The sequence below is a fragment of the Canis aureus genome, chromosome 1 (genome assembly GCF_053574225.1).
Source record: "Canis aureus isolate CA01 chromosome 1, VMU_Caureus_v.1.0, whole genome shotgun sequence".
Taxonomy (NCBI): Eukaryota; Metazoa; Chordata; class Mammalia; order Carnivora; family Canidae; genus Canis; species Canis aureus.
The window spans coordinates 36,408,985-36,425,129 of record NC_135611.1 but is presented as its reverse complement, the minus strand read 5'-3'; the positions used below and the strand labels follow the sequence as shown (position 1 = coordinate 36,425,129).

The window sequence follows — 16,145 nt, the reverse complement described above, 5'->3', positions numbered from 1 at the left end:
AATCCAATCATGAACTGGCCAAAAGATGTGAACAGAAATTTCACAGAGGAAGACATAGACATGGCCAACAAGCACATGAGAAAATGCTCCGCATCACTGGCCATCAGGGAAATACAAATCAAAACCACAATAAGATAACCACCTTACACCCGTGAGAATGGTGAAAATTAACAAGACGGGAAACAACAAATGTTGGAGAGGATGTGGAAAAGGGGAACCCTCTTGCACTGTTGCTGGGAATGTGAACTGGTGCAGCCACTCTGGAAAACTGTGTGGAGGTTCCTCAAAGAGTTAAAAATAGATCTGCCCTACGACCCAGCAATTGCACTGCTGGGGATTTACAAATGCAGTGAAAGACCGACACACCTGCACCCCAATGTTTATAGTAGCAATGTCCACAACAGCCAAACTGTGGAAGGAGCCTTGGTGTCCATCGACAGATGAAGAGATAAAGAAGCTGTGGTCTATGTATAAAATGGAATGTTACTCAGCCATTAGAAACGACAAATACCCACCACTTGCTTTGACGTGGATGGAACTGGAGGGTATTATGCTGAGTGAAGTAAGTCAATCGGAGAAGGATAAATATTACATGGTCTCATTCATTTGGGGAATATAAAAATTAATGAAAAGGAATAAAGGGAAAGGAGAGAAAATGAGTGAAAATATCAGTGAAGGTGATAAAACATGAGAGACACCTAATTCTGAGAAACGAACAAGGGGTAGTGGAAAGGGAGGTGGGCGGGGGGTTGGGGTGACTTGGTGATGGGTACTGAGTACGGCACTTGACTGGATGAGCAGCACTGGGTGTTAATGCAATATGTTGGCAAATTGAACTCCAATTAATAAATAAATAATAAATAAATAAATAAATAAATATTTACAATGCAAAACTTTTACACAATTTTTAGGTGCAAATACATTAAAATGTTGTGAAATCTTAATGTTTCTTAAATCTAGAAACAATATTGAAAAAGTGGGTCCCCTACTGATGTTTCATCTGATTTACTCTAGTGCTGTGAATTCATGACTTGTATTTACCATCTTCATTATTTCAAACCTGAAATAAGATTAAATGGGAATTTTAAAATAAGTAGTACCAGAAGAGGCAAACTTACCACTGTTTTAGCTCTTTACCTTTAAAAATTATGAGAATCAATTAATTGAACTGAATTGAATTGATGTGAGTAAAAAACTAACTGAATTGATGTCAGTATACAAAGATGGATGATTAAAAATTAAAAATGCAAAAAATCAGTGTCACCTATGAACAAGCTACAAGTAATGAGTAAAAAAAGAAAAAAAGCATACTTTTTATATACCTATAAAAATAAGTATATAAGAATAAATATCCTTGCATATATATATAAAATGTCTTTGAGGCATTATGTAGTAATATAAAAAAATTGGGGAGGGGGAGTGAAACATACCATGTTACTAAGACAACTTATAGCAAAGATATTTATTCTCCTCAAAAAAAATCTATAAATAATGGCAATTCAAACCAAAATTTCCAATCAAATTTTTTAAATAATTTCAGACTAATATTTCTAAAGTTTATATGAGTATAAACACATACACACAAACAGAAGCATAAAGACAGGGAATCCACTAACTACATGTTGAAATATATTATGAAGCCATAGAGTTAAACAGCTGAAGAACAATTCAGAGGGTCAGATCAGTGAAGCAGAAAACAGAGAAAAGCAATAGGCAAAAAGAATACATGAATTTAGCATCTCAAATCAGTGGGGTTTCTCCTTTCCTTCCTTCATCCCTTTCTCCATCTCCTTGTCATGTCACATAGCCCATGGCATAATTATACTTCTCAGGAGCTATTGTAGTACCTCAGATCCTGATCTTCTTTCAACTGCTACCTCTACGAAGTGTTCAAATTTAAGAAATGGTTGTATCATTCATGATCTCAGAGCACCTGCTCTCCACTTTCCACAAGCAAAGTGGAGTGTTTAGATGTCAACACTGATACTTGTGGCTTTATATAAATTTCTGTCACAGTATTGATCATTTATATTCAGCACTTATCTCTAGTACATGCTCCTTTCTTAGGAAATAAATTTACGAAAAGAGAATGCCTTGGTTGAAAGAAAAAGTGCTTTGTGTTTAATTCTTTGTCCACCTTAAAAGAGAGAATTGGCAAATCTACTCTCTAATCTCTGTGATTTCAAAATAACTATGGAACTACAGAAAACTCTTGGACCTTTGCTTTTTTTTTTTTAATTCTGTTCCTATGCTCTTTATATCAGTTCATCTGCAATAGAATATTATTTACTGGCATAAAAGTTATTATAGAAGAATTAATGAATAAACTCAGTACACTACTTTGTGAAAAATGAATACTCAAAAAATGTCACCAGTTGTGAAGGTAATAATGATTAGAATGTTTTTAAGTATCACATAGGCACAATGCTTATAAAGCCCCTACTGATAATCCATGTGAGTTTAATGCTTTTGGAATCAATATAAAAATGTCTTCTTAAAATTGTTCTTTTAAAAGTCTTTTCTTTTTTCTTAAGACAGGGAAGTGGAAAAAAATCTTTAAAAAAATGCTATATTTAACATGAAATGGAGATAAATGACATCCCGAACAAAATGCCACAAGAAACCCTAGCGTAATATTGGCAGGTAACCGAACCACAACTTACTTTAGCCCAGGAGATTTCTACATCCAAGTCTCCAAGCAAGCCTTCTGAAGTGGATTTCTGTACCAATTCAGTTTCAGTAACAGAAAGCCATTCAGAGAGAGAAGCAGTGTCTTTCTTCATTTTCCGGGCCAACTGTGATGCTCTTTCTAGGTCCTGTTTTCCCTCTGTCACCTAAAAAGGAGAAAGAGAGAGAAAGAAGAGAGAGAGGAAGGGAGAGAGAGGGAAAGGGCAAGGAAGAGGGAAATGAATACAAAAAGAATGAATCCAAATAATAACTAAGGATCCAAACTATCCATCCTTAACCCCCAAGACATATATAACCTTTACCTCTCCCACCTGGAATCACTCCACTCTTGTAATTCCACAAGGAGACAATATACTGTGTAGAGGTTAATTGTCAGGCAACCCTGGGTTTTCATCTTATCTCTTCCCACTTACTTTCTAACTGACCTTGGTGGAGGCACTGCCCTTGAAAGGTTGTTCTGTATTAAATGAGAAAGATACACACACAGAGGGCTTGGCCCAGTCCTTGTAACAAAGTTACAGAATCAGTAAATGGTATCTTTTATCATTTTGAACAGAAAATGCCTTACAATCCTCTCAACGAAGAATTCTGTTTAAAAAACACACACATATACCCTATATTTTAGAAAGTTGAGGGGGAATAGTATGGTTTTCATAATTAAGTTTAGCAATTAAGTACTTAATTTAAAATATAAGAGATGACTATGCAACATAGACCTTTATCATTTTGTTTTTGTGGTTGACAGAAAAGCAAAATGGACTGAACTAACATTTACCAGGCTCTTTACATAGCTCCCATATCATGCTGAAGAATCTGATACATGCCATGCAAACAAGCACCACAACGGCATCTATAATGGGCCCTCTCCTTCCTATTTGCAGGTCAGGGCAGTGAAGCTTACAGGGTCTAAAGCCATGAGCAGGGGGGCACACGACCACTGGATTGAGCCTGGTCTGACCCTTCATGTTACAGGATGGTATTCTCAAACAAAACTATCATTCATAATCTAAAGTTGAGATAACATTTTTAAGGGCACCAAAACACAATACATAAATAAAAATGTGTCCCTCTTTTCATGAGCATGTATGTAGAGACAATTCGCATTACCTAAGTAGTAGAGTGATAAATAAGTCAGGTATGGGATGAAATTTTCTTAGATGATACAACGATTGAATTTTCTTAATAAGTAATGTGGAATTACATTTCTTTTTTCTGATCCCCTTGGTTCCATTTTACTCTTTGTTACCTCAAGGATGGATTTTTATTAAATTCCTTCTTAAAAGTGAAATATTTTTCTCTACAGAGTTTAATTAGAATTCATAACTTTAAATTAATAGCCCCTCAATGCAGACTTTAGGAGACAAATACATGAATTTTATTAAAAGATATTAGGTATTCAAGGGATCTTATTGGACTCTGACATGACTGGGAAGCTATACAATCATAAAATTTAATGCTACCAAAGATTTGTATTTACCAGGAAGAAAATAATTTACAGTTCCACTTATAACAATTCACTCTTCTCAGTCTAACCAATACATTATGAGCTATAGTGCATTCTGAATTAAGCAGTATCAACTTGGAAAGATTTTACCTAACCATTTATCCTTTCTTCTTCTTATGGAACTTCTTATGGAACCATTCTTTCTCAATAGGATCATCCCCATCAGCTATGAAACATACATAAGTCTCTTGCATTTAAAAAAAAATGTTTTTTTTTTCCTTCTTTGGCTCTATCTCTCCTAAGAACGTGCTCTCTCCCATCACCCCTTACCAACCTGAAAGCATTTTCTTATTTTCCTCACACTTCTTACCTCCTCCTGCTCTGCTTTCTGCCCCTATCACTTCACAGAAATTATCTTTGCTAAGTTCAATAATAACTCCAAGGGCAAAGATCTAATTTGACATCTTTAAGTGGACATTATATGTAATGTACAATAATTCAAAACTAGGGCCTACACTCTTTCCCAAAACACCCTTTTCTCCTGGCTTCCCCAACCCAGCACTCTCCTGGTGTCTACTACTTCTTGCTACTGTTTCATATACATACATGTAGTTTCTATCGTGATTTTTCAAGGTGTACAATGTGATCATTTTACGTATATATACAGAGTGAAATGATTACCACGATCAAGTTAATCAATGCATCCATCATCTCCCATAGTTACCTTTATTTTTTGGTGAAAACACTTAATATCTATTCTTTTAGTAGATTTCAAGTATATAATTATAGAAAACAGTATGGTGGTTCCTCAAAACATTAAAAATAAAACTATCATATGATCCAGTAATTCCACATTGGCATATATGTCCAAAGGAAACGAAATCAGTATTTAGAAAATATATTATATGCCCATGTTCATGGCAGCATTACACATAATAGCCAAGACATTGAAACAACTTAAATGTCCACTGATGAAAAAATAAATAAAATGTGGTACAGATATACTTTAGTTTCTTTTGCAAACACACCTTCTTCAAATGTCTTACTAAATGATCTAATTCCTCAAGACTTGCTCCAGACCCTTTTATTTTTCTTTTTTCTTAATTTACTTAAAAATTATTTTAATTAATTTTTCCAGTTTTATTGAGTTATAACACTGTATAAGTTTAAGGTGTATAGCACAATGACTTTACTCACATATATTACAAAATGAAAACCACAAAAACTTTAAACGTTTATCCATGATCTCATATAGATCCCCCCCAAAAAAACAAACAAACAAAAAAATAAAATAAAATAGCTTCTTGTTTGTGATGAGAACTCATAGGATTTATCCTCTTCACAACTTCCATATGTACATATACAGCAGTATTAGCTTTAATCTGCATGTTGTACATTACATCTCTAGAGCTTATGCACCCTGTAACTACAAGTTGGTACTTTTTGATCACCTTCATCCAATTCCCAGGCCCACCAGTCCCCCTCCTCTGGTAACCACAAATCTGATCTCTTTTTTTATGAGTTTAGCTGTTGCTGTTTTTTAGATTTCACATAAGTGAGATCATACATTATTTGTCTTTCTCTGTCAGCTTATCTCACTTAGCACAATGCCTTCAAAGTTGGTCTATATTGTTGTAAATGGCAAGATTTCCTTCATTTCGTGGCTGAATTATATGACATTATATATACACCATATCTTCTATATCCATTCTTCTATCAATGGACACTTAGGTTGTTTCCATGCCTTGCAATTCTAACTAGCACTACTATGAACATGAGGGTGCAGATATTTCTTCAATGTAGTATTTTTGTTTCTTTCAGATATATACCCAGATGTGAAATTACTGGAGTGTAGTGTAGTTCTACTTTTAACCTTTTGAGGAACCTCCATACTGTTTTCCACAGCAGCTGCACCAATTTACAGTCCTACCAACAGTGCACATCCTTGCCAGCATTATCTCTTTCTGATACTACCCATCTAACAGGTGTGAGGTAGTATCTCACTGTGGTTTTGATTAGCATTTCCTTGATGATTAGTCATGCTTGAGTACCTTTCTATGTACCTGTTTGTCATTCAACTATCTTCTTTAGAAAATGTCTATTCGGATCCTCTGCCCATTTTTAATTGGATTATTTGATTTCTTGCTATTGAGTTGTATGACTTCTTCATACACTTTTTTATATTAACCCATTATCATATATATGATATGCAAATTTTTCCCCTTCTGTAGGTTGTCCTTCCATCTTGTTGATGGGTTTTTGTTTTTTGGTGTTTTGTTTTGTTTTGTTTTGTTTGCTTTGCAGGAGCTCTTTAGTCTGATGTCATCCCACTCGTTTATTTTTTTATTTTGTGGCTTGTACAGGTTTCTCTTTTCTCATTATATCCTCTCCCAAGACAATCTCATCACCACTGAAAACTTTAATTACCATCTCTATGCAGATGACTCATAAATTTCCTAGCTTCAGCCCAGATATATTCTCCAGATTTGAATAACTTTGTGAGTACCTGACATATTCAATTCACTCTCACAAAGGCACTTAAAATGTGAACATGTCCAACTTATGACTTTTCCACATTTCTGCCTTTCTTTCCAGTGGCCCCTCCCAATGATGGCATCATGATCTTCCATGTAACCAAGCCAGAAACCCAAGGGTCATCTTTTATCTCCCTCCCTCCTGTACTCCCACATCCTAATCCATCACCAAGTCCTACTCACTTCACTTCTTAAATATGTCTAAGCCCATCTGCTCATGCCATCTCCACTGTTCCATTCTCGTTCATTTCATCTTCATTTCTCACTAAGAACACAATGACTTCCTAACTGCTCTCTTCACATCCAATGCTGCCTTTCTCCAATTCATCCTCCAAACTGCAGTGAGTGATCATTTAAAAAGCAAATACATGAGCTTGTTATCTCACTGCTAAAATCCTGCAATAACTGCTCATTGCTCTTAAGATTAAAATCTTTATCACAAATCCTAAGATACTACTCTGCTCTTGGTCTCAGCCCTCTCTCCAACACCATGTTCCCCACACTTGCTCTCTCTGAATCAGCCACACAAATGTACCATGCTTGCCTCCTGCCACAGGACCCTTACACATGCTGTTCCATCAACCTCAAAGTCTCCTCCACTGCTTTCACCCAGGCCATTCCTACTCATCCTTCAGATCTCAGCTTATGCATCACTTCTTCAAGGAAGCTTTTATAACCCAGACTGGGCCAAATTCTCCATTACATATACTCTTAAAGCACCACATACATTCCTTCATAACACTTCAGACTGCTAATGTGACATTACTTTGTCTGGCTACTTGATTAGTGTTTTCTTCTTTCATTATCCTAAGTTCTACTAGACAAGGATAAATTACGTTTTTGCTCACCTCTTGATCTATACTGCCTATATGATTCCTGTCACACAGCACAGTCTCAATTGTGTTGAATGAGAAAATTAACACTAAAACCAGTCTCAGTTGGAGAGTTGATATTAAAACCAGCAACATCATTCCCATCTGTAATATGCCCAGTTGATGAATAACTATAATATTTGATAAATAACTTCAACTGTATAATACCAAAAAGAAGCTTGACACTATATGTTCCAGATATACAATGTATAAAAATAATATAACATGTATCAGATTGTCAGTTTTATCTTGCAAAAGTAAGAAAGTCAAAATTTTCCAGGAAATGTAGGCACTGTTCATTCTTACTGACCCAAAAATGATAACAAAATTTCAGCTAGGTTTCTCTGGGCTTATGCAGAAACTTAGGTAATGTTTAATAACCCAAGAAGGATCTAAAATATTATCTAACACATCACAATATTGCCAAGAAGGTTTTATTTAAACATGTTTATTGTTATTTTGTTTTCTTTTGCTCTGCTTTCCTGGTTTCAGGGTAGAGTACTCAGTAAGATAAGACATTAAATCTGCTGAATATAGTCATCCATAATAAATGGCCAAAAATCCCCCTGCAGATTCACTAAGGCACTAAGATGCACAAATTATATGTTTCTTAAAAGGCTTTTAGATCCTGCTAGATTACTGTAAACTTGCTGACGCTTACCATTTATTAGAGTCCCAATGTTTTAACATTTCTCAGTAGACTATTCCATTTAAAAATCCAAGGACCAATAACTTGAGTTTATACAGAGGCTATTACTGGTAGAATTTTCTTAGAATAACTTAGGAAGTGTGACTAGCCATTGAAAATATAAAAATAAGGGCAGCCCAGGTGACTCAGCGGTTTAGCGCCACCTTCAGTCCAGGGCCTGATCCTGGAGACTGGGGATCAAGTCCGCATCGGGCTCCCTACATGGAGCCTGCTTCTCCCTCTGCCTGTGTCTCTGCCTCTCTCTCTCTCTCTGTCTCTTTCTGTGTGTGTGTGTGTGTCTCTCATGAAAAATAAAATCTTTAAAATGTATATATGTGTGTGTGTGTGTGTGTGTGTGTGTGTATAAATGAGTCTGGATTAAATATCAAAAGTAAATTTCTCTACAATTATTCATCATTGTAATGTTAACATACAGATGTAAAGAAATACAATAAAAAAATACTGGGATAATTGAGAAGACTATTATCAGTGCCATAAAATTCAAACATGCATTCTTCTAGGAGCAAAATTTTAAAATACATAAATGAGAGAGACACAGCGAGCAGTGGAGTTGCCCTTACCTGGGCACCCAGGTCATTGTAGAGAATCTTCAGAGAAGTCAGCTGCTCATCCATCCCCTTTGGGTTGTCAGTTTGTTGCTTCTGGACAATATGCCTTCCTGTTTTGATTACAGTCTCCACTTCAAGCTTGACTTCACTCAAAGTTTTATAGAGTTTCTTTAAAAGAAAGCAAAACACATTTTATACACTGTGGTGAAAAGTTGTTAATTGGAATCACTTCGGAACACAGCTTATACAGATTGACAGCTACAAAGTAACTCTGGAGATCAAAGGGCTTTATCTTCCTCGGCTTGGGCTCAAAGGATAAATGAAATGAAATCAAGGTTGCATTATCTTTTTAAAGTCAGATAAAAAAAATAAACTAACAGGAATTATACTTGTTTAAAAAACCCTCAAACATGTATTTTCAAGGTTTACGAACATACTTAGTAATAAAAACATTTTTCCTACATAAAATCGCAAAATATTAAGACTAAAAATTGAATGTCTACCATTTTTTAAATTACATTTTTTAAAAACCATAAATGCTATTACTAGAAAAAAAAGCCAACACTGACTCTATTTCCAGCTGTTGAAATTTGGAGTATTAACATTTGCTTTTTCTTAGAATTCTCTGAAGTACCAAGTCTACCTCAATGAGAATGTATACTCCATATATCAAGATGTATGTAACTATAAGAAATTGGAGTTATGTAGGTCAAATTCAGAGCTATCCTCATCCTAGTTACCTTGAAACCAAAAAGCTTTTATCTGGGTAACTTCTCTTGTTCTGTCTACCATGATCTTGACCTGAAACATCTCCTGTGGCGTTGTCACATAATAATGAATCAGTGGACTAAGTTACACAAGGTCAAGGATAGTGCTTACTCTGCTGATCTCTGTGTCTCATTAAATCAATAAATACTTACATCTACACTCACACACACATACATGCACACAAATGCAAACATACACACTTTCACAAACACATATACTTATACAGCCACAAATTTACCCTGTTTATTCTTCTACCCATTCCAGCTTTCGAGTACACAAAACTTCAGTGTGTAACAAAGAGACTGCAATTTTGAAAAGCATAAAAAACTCTCCCCAGACTTTCATCTTAACAAGTATCATGTTAAGTTTCTTCATGATTCTCCTCAAAAAGAAGACTAATTGTAAGATTGTGTATACTTAGCCACATTATTTTTAAATTTCTACTCAACTGCACTATAATGTTCAAGCCTAAAATAGTAATAAGGCCTTATAAATAACTTCTTCTTTCACATCTTAGGTTTAAACTTGAATTTAAAATCTTACTTTCCTAGAGAATGACTTTTTTATGTTATAATATTCCTGACATTCATTCTAAGTATAATTTCTGTCATTTTTAGGCTTAAACTTTTTTTAAGTTAAAATTCAAAGTTTTACTTTCTTTAAGAATGATTTTCTTTTACACTATAATATTCCTGACATCTATTCTCAGTATGGTTCTTCTAGGTGACTCAAACTTATCCTTTAAAGCTTAACTTATTAGTCACATTCTGTCAAAATCTTCCCTAACTTCATACTGTGATTAAGATGTGTTACCCTTGTTTTTTAAATCATGTTATATGCATGTCTATTCCAGCTTCCTTATCTTGTTACATTGTAATAATTGATTTTATTCTCTCCTACCTGTCTCTCTTTATCTCTTCTAATGTCCTTGAAGGACAGGACCACACTTCTTATTTTTAGCCTCTTCTTCACCATCAAACTCTATTCTTAGCTCACCATAGACTAGTAATTATTAAAGCATGTATGTAAGCACTAGATGAAGCCATATTAGCTGCTGAAAAACCCACTGAACACATTAGCCACCCAATGGCCTCACCATACACTTGTCCAGATGGTTCTGTATGATGTCAGGATCCACGTCCTTCACGTCCAGAACATGAAGTTCTGCTTTCACACAATCCAACACACGTTTGCAATCAAGCATGCGCTGTTCAAAGTTAGCGGGCTTCTGGAAAAGCTGGAACTTTGTGGACACCTCTCGAAGTTTCCTCTGTTTCCAGAAATGAACAAAAGAAGCAATTCACATCAGAATGATAATCTCTCTCAGCAGATGATATTAGTACAATACACACCACTAAAAAGCTACAAGATAAAGCAGCAATAAAAACATTCCTTAGGGATCCCTGGGTGGCGCAGCAGTTTAGCGCCTGCCTTTGGCCCAGGGCGCGATCCTGGAGACCCGGGATCGAATCCCACATCAGGCTCCCGGTGCATGGAGCCTGCTTCTCCCTCTGCCTGTGTCTCTGCCTCTCTCTCTCTCTCTCTCTCTCTCTCTCTCTGTGACTATCATAAATAAATAAAAATTAAAAAAAAAAAACATTCCTTAAAGGGACACCTGGGTGCCTCAGTGGTTGAGCATCTGTCTTCAGCTCAGGGCGTGATCCCAGGGTCCCAGGATCTAATCCTGCATTGGGCTCCTTGCAGGGAGCCTGCTTCTGCTTCTGCCTATGTCTCTGCCTTTCTCTGTGTCTCTCATGAATACATAGATAAATTTTTTTAATTCCTTAAAGAAACAGAGGCTACCCAATCACCTGAGTGAACTACACAGCACAATGTCATGAATTACTTGACAGAGTATCAGTCTAAGACATAATAAAAAGCTAAACTGGCCTCGCTGAAATTAAAACTTCGCAAAATTTCTCACCTGTTTGAAAGATATAGCTTAGGAACCTAAAACTCAAAATGCCCTTCCAAGCAAGCTCAGAGTCAAAGTCAATCTTGCATCCACCATGAAACAACTAGGTGGTCTGCGTCCCATGCTCTCAGGCTACCCCATGCACCAGTCACACCAGAACTGCCAGAGGCGCTGCATTAATGGAAATATCTATAGAAAGATAACTTCTAAATCTAGCTTGCTCTCTCTTCTCAATGCAATTATAAAATCAGATTCAATATTTTCCACCCATACAACAATTTGTTTCTGCTGCCTTGCCCAGGATGCAATGCACCTCCGATACATTATCTCCATCCCACTCTTTACATCATAAAGAAGAGCAAAAGCATACTAGTAATTGGCTTTTTCTCGTTTTTTTTTTTTTTTCTTGTTTTTTTTTTTTTACACCCAATGCATCAAAAAGTGAAAAGGAGCTGCTCTCCCTCTTCACCTGTAGCACATCCATCTGACTTCCTCCTCTGGCATTCCTGCTTTCTGGGGAAGTCGGAGGCTGGGAGCGTATGTTTCTTCTCAACTCCTCCAGAGTCAACTCGTGGGCAGAGATCTCTGCTTGGATTTTCTACAACAAAGAGATTAGAAAGGGGAGAACGTCTTCTTTATTAAAAGTTCCAGATAGTCACACAATACATAAGAATATGTTGACCAGTATACATTAGCATCTGTAACTGTAAACTTTTTAAGCTCTAAAAAGTTTAATAATAATACGGGCCACCTGTATTGCAGGACTACTATGTGAACATAAAATTAAGATCTTTGCGTTTGTCATTTCTAATGCTCACTGCTTATTTATAAAGAAGGAAATTTCCCAACTTCATAAATACTATTTTAACATTTGTCAGGTCTCACAGAGAAAGCAAAAGAACTCCAAAACCCATATGCTGCTCCATAAATGAGGTCAATCTTTCTCTCAATGACTCCGTTTGGAATGGCAAGAGGGGCCAGTTATCTTGTGGGTAAGGAAGCAATTAAATATGCTCTTTTTACAACTCAAAAGCCCTCAAAATCCATGGCAGTACCTGAGCTTCCTGTGGAACTTGGAAGGCATCTATTCTATCAGTCAAGTACGTTGTAAGCTGCTTGTCCAGCTCCCCTAAGCTCTCCTGCAAGACTTGAAGCATGTGGTCAGTTTCCCGTAGGACCTGGAGTTGCTTTTCCAAAGAAATCTGCTTGCTCTCTGCCTACACAGGGGAAAAATCAAATCATTAGCTGCTCAGCACAAATATAAAGAGCTGAATATAAGAAAACCCATATATTCTGGTCACCAAGAAAGAAACAGAATGTAAAAGCAGTATATTTGGCCTACACTGTAAATAAATAATAACTAGCAAAGATAACAGTGACAAGATTCTTCTAGTCTCTTATTTACCTTACAATGAATTACTAATTTTTACTTCTTTGTATATACAATGACAAAATAAGAATGCCCTTGAGGGCGTTATGCTAAGAGAAATGAGTCAGAGAAGAGCAAACAGCATATCATCTCATTTATATGTGGAATCTAAAACAAACAAAAAGAAAACCAAGCTCACAGATACAAGAACAAATTGATAGTACTAAGAGAGTAGATCTTAAAAGTCCTCATTAGAAGAAAAAAAAATTGTGACTATGTATGGTGAGGGATATTAGCTAAACCTACTGTGGTGATCATTTCACAATGTGTACAAATATCAAATCATTATGTTGTATACCTCAAAGTAATAAAATGTTGTATTTCAGTTATATCTCAATAAAAAAAGGAAACAGTAAAGTTTTCCCATATAACATTAAACAGAGACAATAAAAATGTCATTTATTACCAATTTAGACATTTTTAGGAGTCCACAATAAGCCTATCAATAACTATATAAAATATAACATAATTGCCCATCAGTAGAGTGAACATTTAAATCTCTTTTTTTTCCCCACAGTTTCAAATTCTACAGATTGGCATATGTATTGAACCACTATGTGCTGCACTTTTGGGGTAAGTTTGATACTATTCATGACTTAAACATCAATCATTATTTAATATGTGTTTGAAAACATGTAATATCCATCCAACCCTCCTATGAAGAATAATCTCTGTTCTATACTTACTGATATGAACGTGCATGTTGTGATACATTCTGGATGTGTGTCTAAGAGACAATGACATTTTATAACAGCAACTTATATGAAATTCAGGTGGCCCTAATATTTACTAGGATAATATGAGTTATTATTCTTATATACAGCTACAATATCCTTAAAGGAAATTACATAGTTCTTAAGTAGAAACAATCTCAAAGATAGAGTTTTTTAATCATCAAACTCCTGCTTGCTCTGTAAGTGTTAAGTTTACTCTCCCCCCTCCCCCCCAGTATTTCAATGTCCTCAACACCCCAACTCGTCCCCTCGGTAAAAGTTCTTGAGGTCAGCTCTATAACGTGAGACCTATCAACACCCCTGGTATCCCCCAATTCTTACCAGGTGACTCAGTTCTTCGTATCGATTATTAAAAGCCTCCAGTTTCTCACTGATTATATCATCAAGAATCCCCCCATCAATCAGAGTCTGGCCAAGTTCTCGAATCTGGGTGCGATTATCTGCTGGATGTCGCAAAACAGATTCCAGAGACTAGACAAGGAAAGGGGAAAAATATGCATTTACTGAGGCAAACTGTATCAAGGATCCTAAAAATGTCTACTTTTTTTAAATAAGTAATTCCATTCTCTAGAAATCTACCTAAAGAACAGGATCAGAAATGAGGTAGATGATTAATTTACAAAAATATCCATCATGGTATTAATAAATACCTAAAATCGAAAACTCATTATGAATGAAGATGATACATGTTACTAGAATTTCATAAAAATAACTTTAGTAATTATTAATTATATTATATATTATATATAATATATATATTATAGAGAAATTTATGGTTTGATGCACAGCAAAAACACATACAAGCAAAATTATCTCAAATTTTTATTGACTATATCACTAAACACAGGTACTCATTTTTCTACAACATACACAGAATGTTAGGCACTGTTTTATATATACACTTTTTATATTCATAAATCTAATTAGCTAGATGGGATAAATACTATTTCCATATTACAGATGGGAAAACTGAAGCTCACAGAGAATAAATACAAAAATACACAGTAAAAAGAAGATCTACAATTCCAACTTTATGACTCTAAAGGCTTTTTTCCATTACTATAATGTACTGCCTTCCAGTATGGATAGAAAATAATAATAATAATAATAATAATAATAATAATAATAATGAAAAAATATACCAAAATGTTTAAAAGTGTTTTACTTGCTTTTTACTTCTATTTTTCATATTTCTAGAAAGCACATATTTTAGTTCTCATAGAAAAATACGTTTTAAAGTAAGCGTTTCATACTTTTACGTATTCTCTCAACTTCTCTATCTTACTTTAGAAGCGACATCTTTTCTCTTAGTGTCTGGCTCTTAGACTTCAGTTATCACATTGGACTCGTTTCTGACCTTCAGTCCAGTGATCCACTCAGTCACCACACTGTGTCCTTTCTATTTTAAAAGCAAATATACCCTCTTCCTCCTCTTTTATTTTAAGCAAATCTACTCTCTTCACATTTTAATCCATTTAAGAAACAAGTATTAAGTTAATCGTGTGCCACATGCTGTGCTGGTAACTTAGAAACAATGAGATAGCAGGTCCATTTCTTAGCCTCGTGGAGCTCAAGCCCAGACCTGGACACAAGCTCCTAGGACAGAATCCTGGGCGTCAAATACTAACCACTCTAACCTGTCCCCATCTCTTCACATCGAAAGATAACAGAGCAAGAGCTATTGTAAACACAGCAGTTGCCATGAACAAGCAAAAATAACTTTATGAAGAAACAAGAGAGCAATTAAACTAAATAACAGAAGGCAGAGTTTTATCTGGGGAATGGTAAAAACAAGTTGGAAAACCACTAGAGTGCCTCACTAAGTGTACTAATGTCTAAAATGTACTAATTATCAAACAGCTAACCCAACCCACAAGGCTGATTATTTAGATTATTAGTGGGTCACCAATAATCTAAACATACATGACTGTATAAATACTTCAGGCAACGGAAGTTACGCTGAAAACTATGGAGAAAGCAAATGCGTTTGTCAACATCAAGCACCGTGTTCCTCATTGAATTACTCATTTGGCCTCACTGCAATGAAAAGAATCGCCACGCGCAACACAGATGCCCACCTCCAGGGCTTCATTGACAGCATCTGTCTTCTCAGGCAGGGCCTCAGTGCTCTTCATTCGCTCCTCCAAAGTGTTGAGCCAGGTGGTCTCAAGATCCAAATAGTGAAGCAGTTCAATCCAGCAAGACCATACTTCCTAAAGTGAGAAGAAGAAAGCTCTATTATATAAGAAGTCATTTCAGATGCAATGCAGCTCCAGTACTACACAGTCTCCCTAATCAATAACAATTTCATTCAAAGTATATTTGAAATTTTACAAACTGATGATGGTGGAATTTCAAATAAGTGGAAAAAACAAGGGGTGCCTGGGTGGCTCAGACAATTAAGTGTCTGCCTTCAGCTCAGGTCATGATTCCAGGATCCTGGGATCCAGCCCCACGCGGGCTCTTCTCCTCAGCAGGAGTCTGCTTCTCCCTCTCCTCCTGAC

The 16,145-nt window shown here is 35.8% G+C and overlaps 1 protein-coding gene across 9 annotated transcripts in view; it reads right to left on the bottom strand.

Annotated features, from left to right (window-relative positions):
• UTRN (utrophin) overlaps positions 1-16,145 on the bottom strand; it is a 505,421-nt gene that overhangs the window by 306,914 nt on the left and 182,362 nt on the right. For all 9 annotated transcript variants that reach the window (XM_077895925.1, XM_077895964.1, XM_077895934.1 and 6 more), the window contains 7 exons: positions 15,720-15,854; positions 13,963-14,112; positions 12,534-12,695; positions 11,948-12,076; positions 10,660-10,833; positions 8,808-8,963; positions 2,664-2,834 (listed from right to left, as the gene is read on the bottom strand). In XM_077895925.1, coding sequence (XP_077752051.1) covers positions 2,664-2,834; positions 8,808-8,963; positions 10,660-10,833; positions 11,948-12,076; positions 12,534-12,695; positions 13,963-14,112; positions 15,720-15,854 — 1,077 coding nt within the window. The remainder of the gene's footprint in view (positions 1-2,663; positions 2,835-8,807; positions 8,964-10,659; positions 10,834-11,947; positions 12,077-12,533; positions 12,696-13,962; positions 14,113-15,719; positions 15,855-16,145) is intronic.